Here is a 19452-nt window from a genome sequence, read left to right on the forward strand (position 1 = left end):
TAAAAAAAGAAAACACACACACACACAGGCCCACCCCTCCAAAAAACAAAAGCAACACTCCTCTGTCCTAGTAGATGGGCTTCATTATGAGAAATCCTGTGTTTATGGGAGAGTGAGTGCAGGGGTCTGTGGTTGGACCTGTCGGAGAAGGACTAGTGACTCTTGTTTTCTTTAGTGATAAGATTCCAATAATTTATTTCACTATAATGCAATTCTTGCCGCAGACTGTGAAGAGATTAAGATCATGTAGTGTGCTTTTGCATCCAGCAATGCAAGCTAAGTCTTCTGATTAAAAAATAATAATTTTTATGCTTCTAGTTAATTAAGGACTTCTGGCTATAAATTATTAACCAAAACCCCACAGTTCTTCATGCTTTGTTCTCTGTGATCACATATATACCCTCAAGAAATGTGAAAGCTCTTTCTGTTTTGTTTCATCTGTGTTTCTGAAAAGAAAATTAACTTTGATGGATTATATGAGTTTTTTAACTAGTTAATATGGTTTACAGAAATAATCCTGAGTGATCCTTATAAAATGTATTTTGGGTTTTATATTATTTTTCACATTTTGACCTGTTCTTCAGTGCTTCTTTGCAAGCATTTAGAAAAGTTGAACTCATTATAAGCATTGAGGGCCTTGTCTTGGTGGTAGATGATATATTTTAATTGAAATAGCAAATGAAACAAAAAAGGGTCTTATGAATGTTGTATTAAAATCAAGGGCCCATTTTTACTCTTTTTTTTTTTTTTTATGTTGTCTCACTGTTTTAAATTTGCTTTTGGGGGAAAGGTGAATGAAAACACAAATAGTCAAGATGGGCTCAGAGCAGGGGGGGAATTGATGTGGGGGAATAGAAATCTGGATTCTTCCCTTCAGAAAGATGCTGATTCTTCTTTACTTTGCAGGTTGCTTTGAACCTAAGAGAAAAAGTCTCTTTTCCCTTTTTAGCTGGTGTTTCCATCTTACTTTGTTCACTGAGAAATTTACCATGGAATATTATTATTTTTTAATCTTAAAAAAAAATAGGCTGTGTACTACAGAATACTCTTCTCTTTCAGGTCCTGTTATTGTTAGTGTGACTCGGTATATTGCAAAGCACGCTGTTTTATAGAAAAGCCTTTTAATTAATCTTTCTGTTTACTTAATGGATCTTTGCTTTGGATTTTAATGAATTTATGGTTGTTAATGACGTATTTAAAGCTGTTTCAAATGTTAACCTAGTAAATACAGCAATATGAAGTTAAGATGTTTTCTTAGCTGTCATTTACTGAAGACATTAAAGAAGTGGCAAGACAGTCTGATGTTAGTCAACTACAGATCAATATAGCGATGAGTTGTTGGGGATAATTTTCTTTGAATTCTGGTGCAGCCAGGGAGAGCCCAGGGGCCAGCAACAGCATTTCACTCGTTCAGTGACAGGGCAAAGATAAGCGGTACCATGCATGTCCAGAAAGACAGTGCCAGAAGTATAGTTCCTTCTTTATAGGCTTAAGCTGATCAGAGAATGGTGCAAGTCACGCTCCTGCCCTTTGCTTGCCCCGAAGCACGGCTGGCAGCACGGTAGGGTCGGCGGTGAGCTGAACCAGAGGATGGGGTTTTTTCTGAGGGATGGCGGAGTTTTCATGCATCAACTTGTGACAGCTTCGAATGTTGTTGAAACACCTGCAAATGAAGAACACACTCAAATCTAAGTTGTATCTATTTTAAAATCAGAGTAAACTTAGTGCAACAGTATAGTAATAATAAGTAAATAATCTTCCATGCCTCCCTCCCCTTTTTCATTTTTGGAGCTCGTGAACAAATCCTATTTCAGCAAATGCTAACCTGAAGAGAGTGAGTAAATAATCAAAGTGTTCTTTTGGTGATTATATACAGTAAGTTGCTACATGCTTCTCCCATCTTTTACAGAGGACATTTTCTCCCACCTTTTTATTTGCTTGTTCTCATTTTTATTTTTCCCTCCCCCCATGTTATACTTTATTTTACAGCGGTACAGAAAAAAAGAAGGAAAAACCTCCAGGACAGAAAGAAAAAAAAGAGGAATCTCATTCTAATGATCAAAGTCCACAAACTCAAGCATCACCTTCTCCCCAGCCCTCCTCACAGACTCTCCAAACACACAGGCAAACTCAAGAAAGCAAGAGTTCTGCTCCAGCTAAAAGGTTTTCACAGTACCACAGTACAGAACTAGAAAATTACTGTAATGATACCAAGTTCATATTTGACAACAAGTCATGTGAAATAGTTCTGATCTCATGATCAAGTTAATAAATGTTTGATACTTTTTGTGCTAGAGAAGATGCATTCACTGTGCATTGCAACAGACCATATGTAAAAATGCAATTTTTTTTCTTTGAGTAAATTTTTAAGATTACAGAGGTGTTTTTGTTCTCTGTGACTGAAATTCTTATACGGTAGATTATCTTTAATCAGTCATCATTCTAAAATATTTAATGGTGACTCTGAATTGATCCTTCTCAAAATACACTTCACAGGCTTTGGCATAGCTGAATTGTGCTGTGTGTTTTGCACATGGCTGTGTTCTACAACTCGTAATAGCAATTTTTAAATGTCATTGCAAGTCTTCCTTTGGGAGTTTTTCTTCTTAAATTATTCTATACAGTGACTGCAGTTAGAAATTTTTTTTTTTTGTGGCCCTTCTCTTTTCAAGTCCTGCTAAGTTGCAGGGTTGTTCACTTTTATTCTGATTCTTTACATGAGTGAAGTTCTGAGTTTACACCCAAATCATAGAACTGCTTGACCTCAGTGAATGTAGACTTTTATTTAGGATTGCCTCTGTGTTCCCACTCATTTTAGTTGGAATTAGGCACAGAAAAAACTGGTAGTTTGGTTTTGTTGTGGTGGTTTTTTGTTGGGGTTTTTTTTTCCTTTTTTAGATAGCTTTTTAAGGTCAAGGAAATGGATTTTAAGATTTGGGTGATTACTTCTGAGTTTCAAAACTATGCAGATCACTTCGTGTGATTTCTTTTTTTTTTTCTTTTTCTTCATTGTCACCTTGTTTAGGATGGTGTGAAATTTTCTAGGAGACTGAAACAAACTCTCAAATGAAATTTATTCTTCTGACATTTACTGTAGTTCACAAGATTATGTTGTCTTGCATTGCTCGAATTCACAGCTCTAATAAATATTTAAACTTTCACTTGACTGATGCATGTCATAACACTCCATAAAGGCTCTGTCTCCATGTCTTGCACAAACTCTCAGTTGTCTGAAGCTGAACTTGTGGCCTGTTCTCCTGCCTGGTATCTCACTGTAAAGATGTTTGTCTGAAGTCTTGCTTACTAATCTTTTGCAGTGTGGCGAGGAAAAAAAAAAAAAAGGTGCCTTTTGTAGTCTCCTAATGGTTTAACTTGATTTGATTAACTTGTTTGTCGCAGGATCTTTCAGCTTCTTGAGGTGCTGTGGAAGGAGCTTGCTTGCCGTTTCTAAGGTTGCAGTTCAGGACTTAATCCTGCAAAAAGCATTTCTGACGGGATGAAGTACGATACTGTTAGCAGGACACGTGCAGACCAGCTTGAAGAATAATTTGGGCTAGATCACTTTTGAACATGTTTTCCATGATTAAAATGTACATGAAATTAATGAACCAGTGACTGCAAAACATGCAGGTCCCCATTAATGTACATTGGCTACAATAAGATTGCTGAAAAATTATACTGGTATTCATGGATTCAGTCCTCCGTAGTATTGGGCCAAACGTAGCTTGCCTTATTCATGCAAAAAGTTTGCGGATGTTTGTTTTAAGAAGATTAAAGCCACTAATGTGGTTTAGAATGTGCTGTGTGCAAAACAGCCGTATGAAACTAATCTTACAGAACTGTTCTGCCTCAGAAATCAGTGTGTTAAATCTGGTGAACAGTTAATCAAGAAGGGAAAAAAAATTTCTACTTTTCTTTCCTACCTTCTGTAGTGATTTTTTTAAAAAATTGTTTATTCTTTAAGGCTAGTATACTGTAGACTCACTTTTCTCCACATTTGTGATTCGTTAGCAATATAATAATGAAGTATAGAGTTATTTTGTTCAAGTCTTTATGTAAGAGCATTTGGAAATGGAAAGGAATGGATAAGACATTTTGCAACTGTCTTGCTCAATTGTTTTCATTCATCCAGTTAGAACTTTTTGACTAATCTTTTTTTCCTGTTTCATGCTTCAGCTTGAAGGAAGACCTAGCTCTGCTTTTGTCTCCTGCTGCTTGATCTGTTCGTTGCGTACCAGTTCCAGTTATTGTTATTATCTTGTAATTTTAAAATACATTTTTGTTTCTTTTAGCATAAAGAAATCCTTGACTGCGGAAAAACCTCACAGTGCTTGGGAGAGTTCTGATGACAGTCGTAATAAGCTGCTGAGAGTAGCCTCGACATCTAAATTAATATCCAAAGTGGCAAAGAATGCAGACAAGTATGTATCAGTTTGGTACATAAAAGCAAGTGAACTTTACAGTCAAAATATTATGAAATTGCATAATTTTAATGAATTTATTTATGAATACGCTGAGACAGTTTGCATTTTCGTTTTTACCAGGAGTAATTATCTACATAACCTGCCGATGTTGTGCTTCTAGGTGCCTGTGGAATCTTAAAATCATTATAAAATGTGAATACAGGATTTGAGTATAAATGTGTTTTAATGGTAGCCATTTGGATTAGCAGAATTATGCACTGTGAGTTAAGATTTATGGCTTAATGCCACTGTTGTGAAGATTCCAATCATTTTTTCCCTCATTTCACTTGCATTTTCAAATCAGTCTTATTTCCTTGAAGTTAATTTACTGAGTTTGACATAGTATGTGTATTTCTAAAGTAGACTGTAATGGTAAGAATATATTCTTACTATTTTTCAGGTGGGTCTCTCAAGTTACCTGTTTAACAGGTTCCTGATTGCAGGTTCTAGGTAATAGGCAGGATCTTCTTTTCAGCTTCACCTGCAGGAGGTGATGTGCTATAGCCCATCATCCCTCTCATGCTCTTCTTCAGCAGCAGGTTTTCTCAGTTTGTGGCCTCCAGTGGAGGCCTCACCGAGGATGAAGAGCACGGAGTAGTTACTTCTCCTACTCCTGTCATTAAGAGAGACAGGAGTTTGCTTTTTGTTGTTGACGCCTATTGTTACCCACTTCTTGTCCTCAGTATTCTTTGCCAGTTGGGCTTCCCACTTCATATTCACTTAATTTCTTTTTTTTTTTTTTAACTTTATTTCACTGAATTTGTTGAAATTGATGTGCTGATTCTTTGACTGACCCCTCTCCTGTTTGCCGAGATCCCCACAGTGTGCTGGCAGCTTCTTGCAGCTTGATGTTATCTGCAGATTTCATACATCTGCTCATTAATCTTCATTCAAGTACCCATTAACTAGTCCAAGGCAAAACTATTTGAAAATCCCTCCCACTATGACAAATAAAACTCTTCAGAGCTTTCAGAGTAATTACCAGTTTTGTTATGATTGTGTCTGTAGGCGCTCTCCTTAGCTTGCATATAAGACTGTCAAATACATACTTAGAGTCAAGAGTAGTGCAAGTGCATTCCTCCTTTCCTAGGAATGGGTAGAACAAAAACATCTTAAATTAATCTTGGGTGTGGATATCGGTACATTTACTAAAAGCCTTATGCTTAGCCTGAAGAGTTCTGCAAAGCAGTGAAGTGCTGTGTTTGAGGGATTTTGGGTGACGTATTTTGCAAATACTTCTTTTCCTGTTAGAATTGATTTTCACTGTTAGAATTTAAAAGCCCTTTGAATTTAAATTTATTTTAATTAATTAAAACATTTTTATATTTTATTAATTTTTATTATCTTATTTATTCTTACTTAAATTTTATTTTTATTTTAAAATTTTAATTTTTAATAATTTGAAATAATTTTTAAAAATTAAAAATATAATTTAAAAGTCCCTAGAATTTAAAATCAATTCAGATTGCAGCAGGATGCTGTTAGGTAATACTTTGGACTGAAAAAACCCTCTGTCTTGATTTTTACTTATCAACTTTCTTTTCTTGGTTTTTGTAATGCTACCAAAATATCTTTCACAATGTGGTATACTCAAATTTTCTAATAGTAAAAAATAAATTTCACTCTTACTGACATTTTGTATAATGGTTCAGGCATGGTCAAAATAGAGTATCTTGATGCATTTTCCTGTGATTCTACTTATTTTCTAAAAGACTTTAAATGATGCCATTCTGCAATCTAATGTAGAAAAAAATCAGGTATCTAACAACAAAGCATACAAGGAAAGATTGGGATTCATTATTGTGGAAGAAAGTTGTCTGTTCATATTTTGTCTTAAAGGATTTGGCAACAAACAAGGCTTCAAACATTATCAGTTGTAGACATTCATCTGATTGAAGGCTGGCTGTTTGTATACCTTGGTCGTAGCTCAGACTTACCCTAAAAGCACTATTTGCATTCAAGAGCACACATTAACACTAATTTCTTAATCACATCCTATGTGCCCATTTTCTAAAAGAATTGGTTAGTGTTGTTCAAAGGCATATTGTTATATTGCATTTGTCGTTCCCAGTGAAGAAATGGTGGCCTCATCTGCCTGAAGTTACCAGAGTCTTGTGCAAGGAGCAGAATTCAGCCCCTCATGTGGGCCCCAGGAAAGAAATGTTTTACATATGCTTTGCGTTATCAGCCCAGGATATGAACTTTGTTTAGTAAGCTCAGTCTTTAAGTCAGCACTGGCTGTAAATCAGCCTGATAAAGCCGTAAGAAGTAAGAGGGTTCCCACCCCACAGCAGCCTATCGTTCAGTGTTCTTCAGGCAAGGCTGGGAATCCAGTTTTAATTTTTCACGTGGAGTGTGGTGAAGGGTGAGTCTACCAGTAGTCCGAGATGACTTGCCTCATGCGTATGTTTGACCCTTTGTCACTGTTACAAAAATTTGACCTCCATCCAGCTAAAAATACTGGATGCCATTCATACCTTTCTGCTGAATTTCAAATTGAATTCAAGAGGGTTTTTTGTGCAATACATTCTCCCATCAAGGAGTGTTATTCTGGTAGGAAGTAGCTCTGAAGCTGGAAATTAGTATTTCTTCCCTCTTCGGAAATAAAGGACTGATGTTTTTTGTCAATAGTTCATTCTTAGTTCTTAGTCTCAACTGCACTGCTTTGAAGACTTTGCGTTGTACATCCAGTAATGCATGGATCCAGTGTGAATGAAACCACAGCTTGCTAATATTTAATCCATGCATCCAACAGGGTTAATTCTTAGAAAAATTTATGTTGTTGTGTGCTGACAGCTTATTTTGACAGGTGTTAAATGCCTTGCCTGCAGGCCTGAGGGTGTTTGGCAGCTTAAAACATTTGGTTATTACAAGTTTGTTCTCTCAAAATGGAATTTTCCATGCACAAGGAATACGTCCTCCATCATTTAATTTTAAGAGCTTTTTGTATTTTGTTGTTATTACAGTAATTATTAGGAACCCTTGCTATAGGGCCAAAGACTTTTACATGACTCAAAAGATACAGTGAACTGCATAAAATAATACATGGGTAAAAAGGTACTGCAGTGACCACAGTTATTATTTAGCATCCTATACTACAGTTACACTGTACACAGAATCTGATGAGATTGCCAAATGCGATAATGTGTAAGAACTTGATGGTATGGGCTTGATAAGAATTTCACATATTATTAACAATTTTTTTTTTTTTTTTTTTTGCCAGGCACAAAGATGTCATTGTCAGCCAAGGTAAATAAAAACATTTATTTTTAAAAACTGGATGAAGTTGAAAAGATTGGCTTTTGACTGAATAGTATTTCCTGTAAATGAATACACTGGGACATCTGCTTATGAAACAGGGATATAGAACTAAAATAGCATTAATAATTACTCCAAGAATTCATCTGGCCAAATGTTACTCAAGACCTATATACGGAACTTTGAAATTATGGAGAAATGCCTCATCAAATTGGATCTTTAGGAAGGACAGAAATTTTCGGTGGGTGGTGGGAGGATTCGTTTTACTTTTGTAAAACAAAAAGCCTTTTTGATTATTTTCTCTGTGTGTATGTGCATAAATAGAGAGAGCTTATGAAAAAAAAAAAGTAAAGTTTTGACCTATGTGCCAGTCTTCATCCAAGCAGGTATGAGTGAGACTTTAGAAATAGTTTTAAGATATTCTATTTCTGTCCCATAACCAGCAAAAATGTCAACTCGTGAAAAAAACAGCCAAGGTAAGAATTAACCTATGCCCTTTGGTTGCTTTCTAATTTAGCGCTCTCACAAATCTTTTATTTGGCTTTTCACCATCAAAGAGCATCGGTGCACGATCTCTTAAAAACTTTGAGCATTTAAATAAATATTTCAGCTTTCTTGTTATGGAAATATGTATGCATATGCACTTCGCAGTCTATGTAGGGATTATTTGAGGGTAGTCTAAAATAAATTACTACGCACATAATTTCCTCAGAGAAGAATATGTGTTCAAATAAGGTTCTATAAGTCTTGCATTGTTGCCCAAGATACTAGAATATTAAGAACTGCCAACTAAAAGATTTGTTTTATCTCAGCTGTCTTGCCAATGTTACAACATATACACTCTGATTAGACAAGAACAGAGACTGAAGGTTTTAATACAGCCTCCTAAAATGAAAAATTAGTCTCTTCTAACGTGTATATCTTTGCACTGATTAATCTTGCATTCTGTGGCTACCTGCTGCTGCTGGCTTGTTCAGACAGAAAAAGGAGCCATCTATCTGAACATGGTGGGACATGACAACAAAAGAAACCCACTTGTAGTGCCGCAAAACTACTCTGCTTTGATGTCCTGCAAACTGTACTGAAGCATGCAGTTTCAAAACTGAAGCATGTAACCCAAGTGCATGCTTTACAAAACATGTATCTATGTACAGAGGTTTTCTGTCATGCTTTTTTGCTAATTAACAAATCTGTAATCTCAAAATTCTGTGCTGTAAGCAAGATTACATTATACATGGTTTGATTACATTTGGTCTCCTCTGGATTTTCTTTCAAAAAGAAAGAAACACTCAAATTTTTTAGGAACTTAATATATGAATTGTTGTAATGAAAGCAAAATCAACTTGAATCCAATTGCTTTATCTTTTTCTAATTCATAGAGAAATTACAGATTTAAAAACAGTTTATATTGTTACTTACCAAAAGCATCCTTCAAAGACAAGAGGGGTGAAAGGATGTATAAGCATCAGGAACAAAGAAAGGAATGTTCCAGCTGTGGAACAGTACATATGTGCAGCAATGGTTACCGTAAAAAGAAAACTAATCAGTATTGTCCAGACCAGATGCAATTTAGCTTTCCCAGAATTAAACTGTTACATTGAAAACATCCTTTCTAGCAAACACAACTTTTCACAAAATGAGGTTGCATACAGCTAAAATACTTTGAATACTAATTCTTTTCTTACAATGTGCTGCTTACAATTCTGTGTGTTCTGCCAAAAATGGACCATCCTTCAATTTTCTCATCCTGGTAGCTATAACTTACGTGGCCTCGATGTGTGCCCTGCTATCCGTTGTGTTACTCTGCAGATGATGTGAACTTTTGCTGAATGATGAACAGGCACCTTCCATGTGTGTGCTGCCGTAGTCTGTTCTGAGCCCAGCTGGAATGAAAGAGAAATATGATGCACATGACGTGGCCCCAAGTGTATGGAGAGGAAGTCTTGTCATAGAAAATGCATTTACTAACATTTTAAACATGTTATAGTGGCAGAACGTCATTCTGCCTTTAACATGGATGAAGTTAGAATTAGCAGGATTTAGCCTGCAAAGTTTTGGGTTTTGTTTTTTGTTTCTTATGGACCAATGAATATATCTTTTGACAGCCTTTTGAGTATGTGTCTGTGTGTGTGCGTAAGGTCTGTTAGGTTTTGGGTTGCGTTTACTGCCATAGAAGTAACCACCTGTTAGTTACTGTAGTTGCAGAGGGTCCCTCCATCCTTTCCAGTATACGTTTGGCAATACTCAGCTGGTTCTGTGTAGTGCAATGTCCTGTTCAGGGCAGCTGACTTCAGCCTGGTTTGTACTTGTTGGTTGCCACGTAAATAACCAATTTCGAGCTGGCACCCTGACTCAGTGGGTCAGGAGGTTGGCATGGCACAGGCAGTTAACATGGTTTGTGGAGGTAAATCCTGTGCAGCTGGACAGAGTTGGCTCAGGCAGGGTGGGATGAAGGGTAGCCTCTGCTCATGCCGCTTGGGCAGGACCTTCCTGCTCTGCAACCCAAAGGTGTGAAAAGTTACAGCTGCTTTAACACTCCCTTGTAGCTTGCCAGCCTTTGCTGCCAGACCCGAGCAGTCTCTAGCACGGTGTTCATTAAGTTACAGCAGCTCCCTTGAACTGCTCTTGTCAGTGGGCTGTGTGTGAAACACTGCGCACCCACCCCCCCGCACCCCCCACCCCCGGCACCCACCTCCTTGCTAACAATTGTGTCAGTGCGCTTCCTAGAACCTGTGTGAAGGAGGCTCTTGGAAAGACTGCCGGTGTGCAAACTGTCAAGCTTCAAAGAAAATCTACATAGATACGTTGTCTTTATACACACATGAAACAAGTTTGGAAACGTAGTGCAACCACGAATTATCACAGCAGAAGGTGTTTGCATGGGGTAACGGGATGGAAGATGACAATTCTGTGTAGCTTTGAACATCCTGGAATCAGTTTGTTTCCTTTTTTTGATTCATCTGTTAAAGAAACTGCTTTGGAACCTGTCAGTATAGTGCAGTACCACAGAATATAGAGAAATATGTTTTTGCACATCTTATTTTTTGAGCAGCAGAAGTCACTGCAGTATTATCTGTGTTGTGACCATCTGTGCACATTCACTGTGATTTCTGTTGATAGCATGTGTTAGCTGTACAAGTGAAAGGCTTGAGGAGCGAGTGAGGACCTTAGCTTCAGCAGTGAAAGACATTAGCTTTGACGTCTGAATCGCCTTTGGTGTGGAGTCCCCAGAGAGCATGCTGAAGGTGTTGCATGTGGGTGGCAGCAAGACCCAGGCAGTTCTCCCCTGCAGCTGCCCCCAGGCAGCCCTTCAGGTTCTGTGTAGCACCGTGCCCAGGCCGCGTGTGTTACCGGTGTTACTCACTTACCTTCTGCCTCAGTACCCATTTGTTCCCTCTGTGCCTTTCTCGCTCCCGCTTGGGCTGAGCTGCATCTGCTCCACGTTAAGGTTAGTCCTGGCTTTATGCAGCTGGGTACACGCTGAAGCAGAGGTAATGCAGACAGGAGCACTTCGGTCATGCCAGTGCAATGAGGGAAATACACACACTTCCATATATTTGATGAAGAGATTTTTGGGTTTAGGTTTTTCAACTTATTTTTGAACACTTCTTCGTTTAGCTTTGTAAACCAGGACAACCTTTTTACAATAAAATCCAGTACTAGGAGGTATTAAAATTATGTGAAAAACCAGTAAAGCTGTGGGTGAAATGAACAGGTGCTTACTAAGCATTAAAAGGACACTAACTAAAGTTACTGTTTTAAATCCTTTACCAGCAGGTGTTTATAATTGCCTATAAAAGCCATCTTGCTTTTCACTTCAGCAGAGACATTTTTGAAGTATTAATCATAAAGTATTTGTATTTTTATACCCAGAAGTTGAAGACCTGGCTTATTTTAAGAGGAAAGGTAATTTTTTTCACTGAGGTTCTGTGTTTGAGTTTGGTTTTCAGTGATAGCAGCTCTGCATATGAATCACTTGTTCACTTATTATAAAGTAATAAGAGACACTTAGATGTTTTTGGATGGCAATAAAAACCATATGTGAAAGCATTAATGAAAAACATTCACTGCATTCCTAAGTTTGTTTCTTTTTAGATTGCACTTTATTAGTTTCCAGTACTTTTTCTTCTGTTAGTTTAATACTAGTACTATAGTTCTAGCTTCACAGAGCAATTGGGAAGCACACAATGGAAAAATTTACCCTGCTGACAGTGTGCCCTGTCCACCAAGTGTGCAACATTCAGTAACCACCACAGATCAGGTTTTTTCATCAGACACAGATTTTCTGTCACATGCTTACTGAAGGTGCTTACGCACCTGAGGGCAAATGGAGATCCTGTTTATCTCATTATTATTGGGCTGCTTGCTGTCATTCAGGCACAGTGCTTGGCAGTAAAAACCACAGATACTGTCAGAAAAAGAAACTGGTATTTGGGATTTTTGGTCGTGGATTCTTGAAGTCATGATTTTATTTAAGAAGGGAGCATTTAGATGCAGTCTTACTGCACTTGTGTCCAGCACTCCTTTTTGAGTCCTTTTTCTTAATAAAAAGCTAGAGTATAATATTAAACTGGAATTATTTCAATGCAGATGGTGACTGTTGGTTAATACCTAGATTCTTAATGTCACCTGGTACATGCGAAAGCAGGGGTTTAACTATGATTTACTTGCCTAGTTATATAAAACTAATAACGAAAGATCTAGTAAAAAATCACAAGGCAAAGCAGTAAAACCATTCCAAACCAAGGCAAATCTCTCATCTGCTTTTTTTTGACTGTGTGGCTTGCATTGCAGCACCGCTCGATAGTGTCAGTGCATGTCGGCTTGTCAGGTTCAGCAAGCATTGACACGTCGCTCAGGGTGAGAGACGGCAAACCTGCAGCCGTGTTTGAATTCCTTCTTCAAATGTAATGGTCTGCGCATGGTGGCTGAATTTGATTGTATTCATCTTTGTGCTGTTAGCACTAGTTTAAATTAGAAACAGGCTTCTAAGCCTTTGTCCCTCAGGTTAGTGGTCCTACAGAGTTCTTGGACACAGGCCTGAAAGCAGAAAGCTTGTGGGAAAGAAGCTATTTGTAGTATTAAAAAGCATAACTTCACTGGTCAAGTAACTAGAAGGTGAAGACAGATGAATAAATGTACTCTGGATGTGGTAGTTTATTGTATATTATTAGAGTTCTCCTTGGCCAAGCTAGTTGGAGGTTTTTTGGGTTTATCATTTGCTTGGAAGTCATTTGAAAGTTAAGATTCAGCTGCTAAACACAAGTAGAACTGAGCTGAGGGATTTGATGCATCACTTCATGTTGCTTTTTCAAACTAGGGGGGGTGGGACCGATTAAAAAATAGTCACTAATAACTTGCAAGATAAGATTATTGTAATGATTTCTTAAGAATTAAATTTATGACCATTTAGAGAACCAGATAATTTTGTTATTTAGTCACTATTATCTACTTTGTGTATGTATGCGTATATATATATATAAAAATAGACTTTATATATAAAATCTACTCATTAGACTTTCCATTATGCATACACTTGCTAGCTGAAGAGCAGAGTATTACAGCACAGATTTGTGGGGCTACCTCAAGGTCTGCCTAAATGAGGAAAAGTGTGATATAAAATACGTCCTTCTAATATTTTGTCTAGCTTTGTTGACGAAATCAGTAATCGAAGATGAGGGCTTCTCACAAGCCTCTAGGAGACTCCTGTGTATTCCTTGAGAATTTCATTTTGATGCATATTTTTTGGAAACCAGGAGGATTTTGGGTTTTTTATGTCACTGTCTTCAAATTTCAGAAGGATCTAAACAGTAGCTTTCATGTCTCCTGAATTGCTCTTCTCTGTAAGTACTTCTGACTTAATCTACAAAGGCTTCTTTGATCTTTTTTTTCTTTTTTTTTACTACTCCTTTCACTTCTTATTATTATGGTCCTCTGAAAACCTCGCATATTGCCCTAAGAATATGATTCACAGAAAGTAATAAATTGCCTAAGTGTCATTGCATGAGTCTGTGCTGAGAAGCGCCAATTCCAGCCTTTCAGGTGGTTTATATTGCCCTATCTTTGCTCTCTGTTATCACCTGCCGTGTTTTTCATCGGTCTTACCTGTCTGCTTGCTTTCCCGGAATTGCTGGGTTTTACACTCTCTTCCAAGAGTGAATTAATAGGCATTGTTTGAAGTTGAATTTTACTGTTAACCTTTGTGCTGCTTTTTTCTTTTTTTTTTCTGTATTTCCCCCTTTTTTCTTTATTTCCCCCTTTTTTCCTCTCTTGTATAAGGCCTGATTAAAAGCTTATTTATGTTAATGGAAATTTCCTTTTGAGGCAACGAGGCTTTGCAGAAAAGTTTCAGCCACTGTCTGCTGTTTGTCTACAATTTTTTTTACTGGCCCCTAGTTTAGTCCTGGATTCTTGGTGTTGCATGCTTTACCAGCAGTTTCCTTGCAGGCAAGGTAAGTGCGCTGGCTTAGAGTGACTGTGAAGAAGATGCACTTGTTTCCTTGCAGATCTGGCAGGCTTCTAGGCCTCCCTCTCAGTAGCAGCACCTTGTTTCACTGATGTATTTATTCCTTTCTTCTCTAGCAGGCTATAAACTCTCAGAGAACCTGCAGTAGATACTCCAGTTGCTAACATCTGCCTCCAGCCTGCTGGGACCTATTTGGCTTAGTGTTTACACTAATGAACTTAACACAGGAAAGTAGGAGCACTGACGGAATTTCACTGATGACATGAAACTGAGAGACCGTACTGATATGGTGGAAGCTGAGATTTTAGTACAGTAAGACCTAGATGCTCCTGAGGCATGGACTAGTATAAGACAAAATTAAATTATTCAAAATCATATATGCAGGAGTTGCTGGCAGTGTTTTAGCTGGTTATTTGCTAGAAGTAAATGGCGAGGAAGAGGGCTGTGAGATGCTAATTATTCATACAAAGATTGAGCTTATTTCACTTATTAGGAAAACACAAATGCAATCCCAGGATTTATCAGAAGTAATGCTAAAGGAGAAATGCAGCCTTATGGAAAATGTTAATGCATCAAAACCCTGATGGGTTCTCTGTAACACTGCATGCTGTTACAGCACCCACAGTCATAACAAGGTAAATTTTGTGGTGGTGTGGAGACAGACTGAAACCTTATCACACAAAAAGAGAGTTAAATAGCTGGACATTTCTATTTTTGCCACATGAAGGCTGAGAGGAGGAAGGGCATGATCACTGTTTTCATGCTCACATAATGGACTTTCGGGCCGCAGATGGGCAGACCTGAGCTGAGGTTAACAGCCCGCACGCACAAAAAGTGAACGACCTGGCTATGCTTTACTGTCACCTGGGAGCTGAGGGCTCCAAACTATTAGAAGAAGGAAGTTTTCACATGGTGTTCCAGAATCAGCAGTGTGTTTCTGTGTATCCCAGTGACGGCCAAGTCTCTGCTGACCGAAGTCAGTGCTGCAGTACTCTGCCTGCATCACTCCCATTTTCGGTCGGTCAGAGAGGGCACTGGGGGACACAATGTGCATCCACTGGGCTGAGCTGGGCTGGGCTCAGCTGTGATGTTCCTCCAGCTCATGACATGGGCTTGCAGAGCCTCGTGGCTGATCAGCGCTCAAATCCACCTTTAGGTGGGCCCTCACCGAGTCGCTAGGCTCTATCTTTCTTGTCGCTGCGTCTGTCTTTGTGTCATTCTTCCCGAGTGATGTTTTGTGCCCCTTCAGCTGACTGGTGAAATCATGGTGTAGTCAGATCAAGTGTTTCTGCATCTTTGGGGCTGAGTTAATAATTTCCTCAGTCCTCTGGGAATCCCACAGAGAGAGCTGAAACCTACGTGGAGTTTGCTTGGCTCCAGTACACCCAGGGGGCTCCCCTGTGAGGCTAATAAGCCTGAATCCTGGGAGCAAAAATTGGGAGTGTTGGTCCTGCATCCTCTGGCACTTGTGCAAAGAGATTGTTGAGGCTCCAGAGGTGAATTATTGTGGAGCCAAGAGGAGTTTGGCAAGGTCTGTGAATCTGAGCTCAGAGCTGCACAAAAGCAGCTACAGCTGTTCCCGGTGAAGAGCTGTCCCCTGAAGCCGGAGCACTGCATCCACTTGATGCTGCTTTTTGCAGCAACCCTGGGCCTGAGCTGTTTCTTTTTGTGTGGTGTGGGTAATCCCTGGCACCTGAGTGTGCTATTTACAGAGCTTCAATTGTACTTTTGGATTGGTTTGATCCATATTTGAAGGAGTTTCTAGGATGTCTGCCATTGCAGATTCATTAACTTAGCAAGTGCCAAGGTCCTTTCAGGTATGCCTTCCAGCACCTTCCCACCTCCCCCCACCCCTGAAATGCTTCTGCACAGTGGGTGGTGGGGTCCAAGCATCACTTTATATGGGGTAAAGAATTTTTACTTTCATGCCTACTGTTTTCAGCTGGTAGATACCAGAACTGTTGAGGACTTCTTGTTTGTTGGGGTCTGTGTCCCCCCTTCCTTTAAAACTTCTATCTCCCATATACTCCCTTACCTATGTGTTGCTGTTACGAGATGGCCAATTTCCTCCAACAGATATGTGAGGAAAAAAATAGTCTTGACATACTACTTTGTACCTGGAAGTAGTGAGAATGCAGGAAAGAAACAGGTAGTCTAATGGTCCTGAGCGTTCAGCTGAGCCAGTATGCTATGAAAGAGTTAAATCACTGATTTTCTTAACTTGCAAATACAAGAATTTGGCCTCAGGCAATTAATTGCTGTTTGAGAATGTCTTTGTTGATATGCTGCCATACTCTCTAGTATTTCAAAAGATTTTTACATTAATATTGTATCTCCCCTACAGGTTATTCTGATGAAAGGAAATTTAGTCTTAGGCAAAAATCTTTCAGTGGATTCTCTCTTTAGTTGTTTGGGTGGGTTTTTTTTTTAATTCTTCCTCTTCTGTAGGGAGAGACTGAATCAAGTTATACTTAGCCTGTGCCCCTCTAACAAGTGTGTTAAATGTGTATCTTCAACGTGACAGCTAGCTAATAAAAGCAAAAACGTTTGTTCTTCAGTGGGGAAGTTTAGAGAGCTAATTTGTATCTGCATGCCCTGCAGATATTTTTTTCCCTGAGCTCCAGGAGAGCCTCTTCCCTTCTGGCCAAAGACCTGACTGAGTTCCTCTTGGACACTCCATCTCTTGTCTGCAGAGTCCAACAGGCACAACTGCCTCCATCTGTATGTATGTGAGTTGCAGTTTGTCTCCACTGTTCTAAGCAGCGATGAGAAATGTGATCCTACATTTCTGGAGTCGTTTTGTACTGGTCTTGTGGAACCAGAAGTGCCAAGTTCAGTGTTAACTCAAGAATTTGACTTGCACAAACCAGTGGTCTTTTCTAAATACCTTCAGGCTACGCTGTGTTTTAATTTATAAGGGTGTGAGCGCCAGATCTTGATAGAAAGGTCATTAATACGTTACTGTTGGGTTTGGCCGGTGTTGTTGTATTTTACAGAGAAAAATACTATTAAAAATATTTTGATGGAAAATTGAGATGTGTTACTAGTTTGGAGTAATTATCTAAACGTTTGTGTCAAACTAGTGACAACACCAATCTTTAGCTTTTCTCAGCACTGCAATTAAGCAGTGCACATTTGGTAAAATAACTATTGCTTCTAATTTAGCTCCTGGGCAGTGATTTTCTTTGTCCTTTGATCTGAGGCAAGTTTTCTGGTGTTGTCAGTGGAGGGACTCACAAGGTTCTCATTCAGAGGAGGTATATTTATTTGTTCTTAGAAAGAAGTGGGAGAACTGTTTTTGATCTTCTCAGTATTTGTTCCATTGGTGCTGGACTTAAATGGCTCAGCTTTCATGATATTAATATTCTAAACAAGGAAAAACTTTTATGCTAATTTTACATAGCTCAATTTTTACAAATTGTGTTCAGGGATAGTTTTTGAACGTGTGGTGGTTTTGCACTAGTTTTCTGTTATATTTGGACTGTTACAGAAAAATTCCCTTTTCTTGTCTCCAGCACAGAGTAAATCTGTCAGGGTCGAAAGCGACACAAAATCAAGTAAAATGAATTGTTGGTCTCAGAAGGTTGACTTGAGTACACTGAAAGTGGTAAAGGAGTCACATTAATCATGTCTTTTATTTTATAATCGTTGCTAAATTTGATAAACTGTGATCTGTTTCATCAGTTTAAAAAAACCTGTTTAAATAGTTAAGCTATTTAAATCAAACTACTGTCTGTTAAGGAGAAAAACAGAATGTTTTGACAAATTAAGCCGTATATGTTGTGAAATCCTCAAAGTGAGTATCATGCACATAGTAGAATACTTGTAACCGCCTTATGTTCAGGTGCGTGGATTCATTGACCTAGTTAGGTTTGGGAAATGCTGTGACAAGCAGTGTTAAAACCATGCAAACTTAGGGGGAGTTACTGAATATATTATATGATTTGGTCACCGCAGGTTTTTCCTGGATGTGTCGGTGCTGTCCAAGCCATTGATGTGTGCTAGGGTCATCACTGCTGTATTCAAAGTTAGTGCTTTCTAGTGTTTTCAGAGCTGGGGTGGTATTCAACAGAATTTCACCCGGCTCTGATAAAATCCTCTATGATCAGAAATATTTCTTTTAAATAACCTGAAATATTTACTATATTTTTCTGTTAGACTGATGATTGTCAGTCTTCTATCTTACCTGGCTGTAGAAGAAAGACCTTGAGTGTCAAGAATTCATTTCCAAACTTTGTGCAAGACTGCTTTATAATTTTGGATGAAAATAGTTACAGGCTCTTCCTCTCTCTTTCTCTTCTGACGGCGGTAAGACACCATGTTTCTGCAGTTTGTGTAGTTAGGGGTGTTTCATATTTGTAGAAGGGTAGAGACTCTGGCTTAAGGTTGGTCTTGCTCACAACTTCATTTCTTGATCTTTGCATCTTCTAAAATGTTTTCTTTAAGCAAGAGACTATTTTGGAGTCTACGTTGCTTTTGCTGACACTGAAATTATCAGCTTTCTCTTGCCATTTTACATCTCCAAGTTTGACTTGAGCTGTGAAGCTATAATTCTGTGGGAATAAGTCTGAGTTTCTCCTATTTTCAAATTTAGATGTTCTATGGAATGCAAAACATAGATTGCACAATCATGCCGTCTGAGTAATAATCTTACATTTAATTGGGGAATTATTTACAAGCATTCCCTGGGCATTTAAGGCAAAGTGTGTCTCATGTTTGCCTTTTGAAAGAAATACAATAGTAATTGTTTAAAGGTCTTAATTTTAGAGCTCAATATTGGTTGCATCGAATGCAATTAGAGATTTCTTAATACTGTATTGCTCATTCACAGCTATTTTACTCCAGTCCTATTCGGCTGTTTCATTTTGGTTTGAAACTCTGACTTCCCTCTGTCTGCTGTGATTTTCAAATCCCTACTCATAAAAAAAAATGTCAGAGTCCCAGACTCACAGCAGAATATTATATCACTTTGGGTTTGTGATATCGCTTACATTAACAATGAGTCTTAATAACTGAAGAAGTTGAAAAGTGATAGGTTGCCATTTCGTTGGATGTGAAATCAGCGAAATACTTGGGCCTTTGCTATCCGTGCGTTTCGAAACAAACTGCGGTGTCAGCAGCGTTGGAGGCTGGCATTACTTCTGGTGGATTTGAGGCCTGATTTAACAACAGTTAAACGGCACTACAGTGCTGGTTTTGCCGTGTGAGTAGGACATAAAGGCTTTTAAAGTCTCCAACGGGTTTCTGGTCTTCTGAAGTCAGATG

At 38.5% G+C, this 19452-nt stretch overlaps 1 protein-coding gene across 7 annotated transcripts in view; it reads left to right on the forward strand.

Moving 5' to 3' along the window:
- EML4 (EMAP like 4) overlaps window positions 1–19452 on the forward strand; it is a 162996-nt gene that overhangs the window by 104901 nt on the left and 38643 nt on the right. For 4 of the 7 annotated variants that reach the window (XM_056357045.1, XM_056357047.1, XM_056357046.1 and 1 more), the window contains 4 exons: window positions 1990–2163; window positions 4293–4421; window positions 7687–7712; window positions 8165–8197. In XM_056357045.1, the coding sequence (XP_056213020.1) occupies window positions 1990–2163; window positions 4293–4421; window positions 7687–7712; window positions 8165–8197 (362 nt within the window). The remainder of the gene's footprint in view (window positions 1–1989; window positions 2164–4292; window positions 4422–7686; window positions 7713–8164; window positions 8198–19452) is intronic. The other 3 variants (XM_056357044.1, XM_056357048.1, XM_056357049.1) reach the window with 3 other exon arrangements.

This window comes from Falco biarmicus, chromosome 12 (genome assembly GCF_023638135.1).
Source record: "Falco biarmicus isolate bFalBia1 chromosome 12, bFalBia1.pri, whole genome shotgun sequence".
NCBI classification, from domain to species: domain Eukaryota; kingdom Metazoa; phylum Chordata; class Aves; order Falconiformes; family Falconidae; genus Falco; species Falco biarmicus.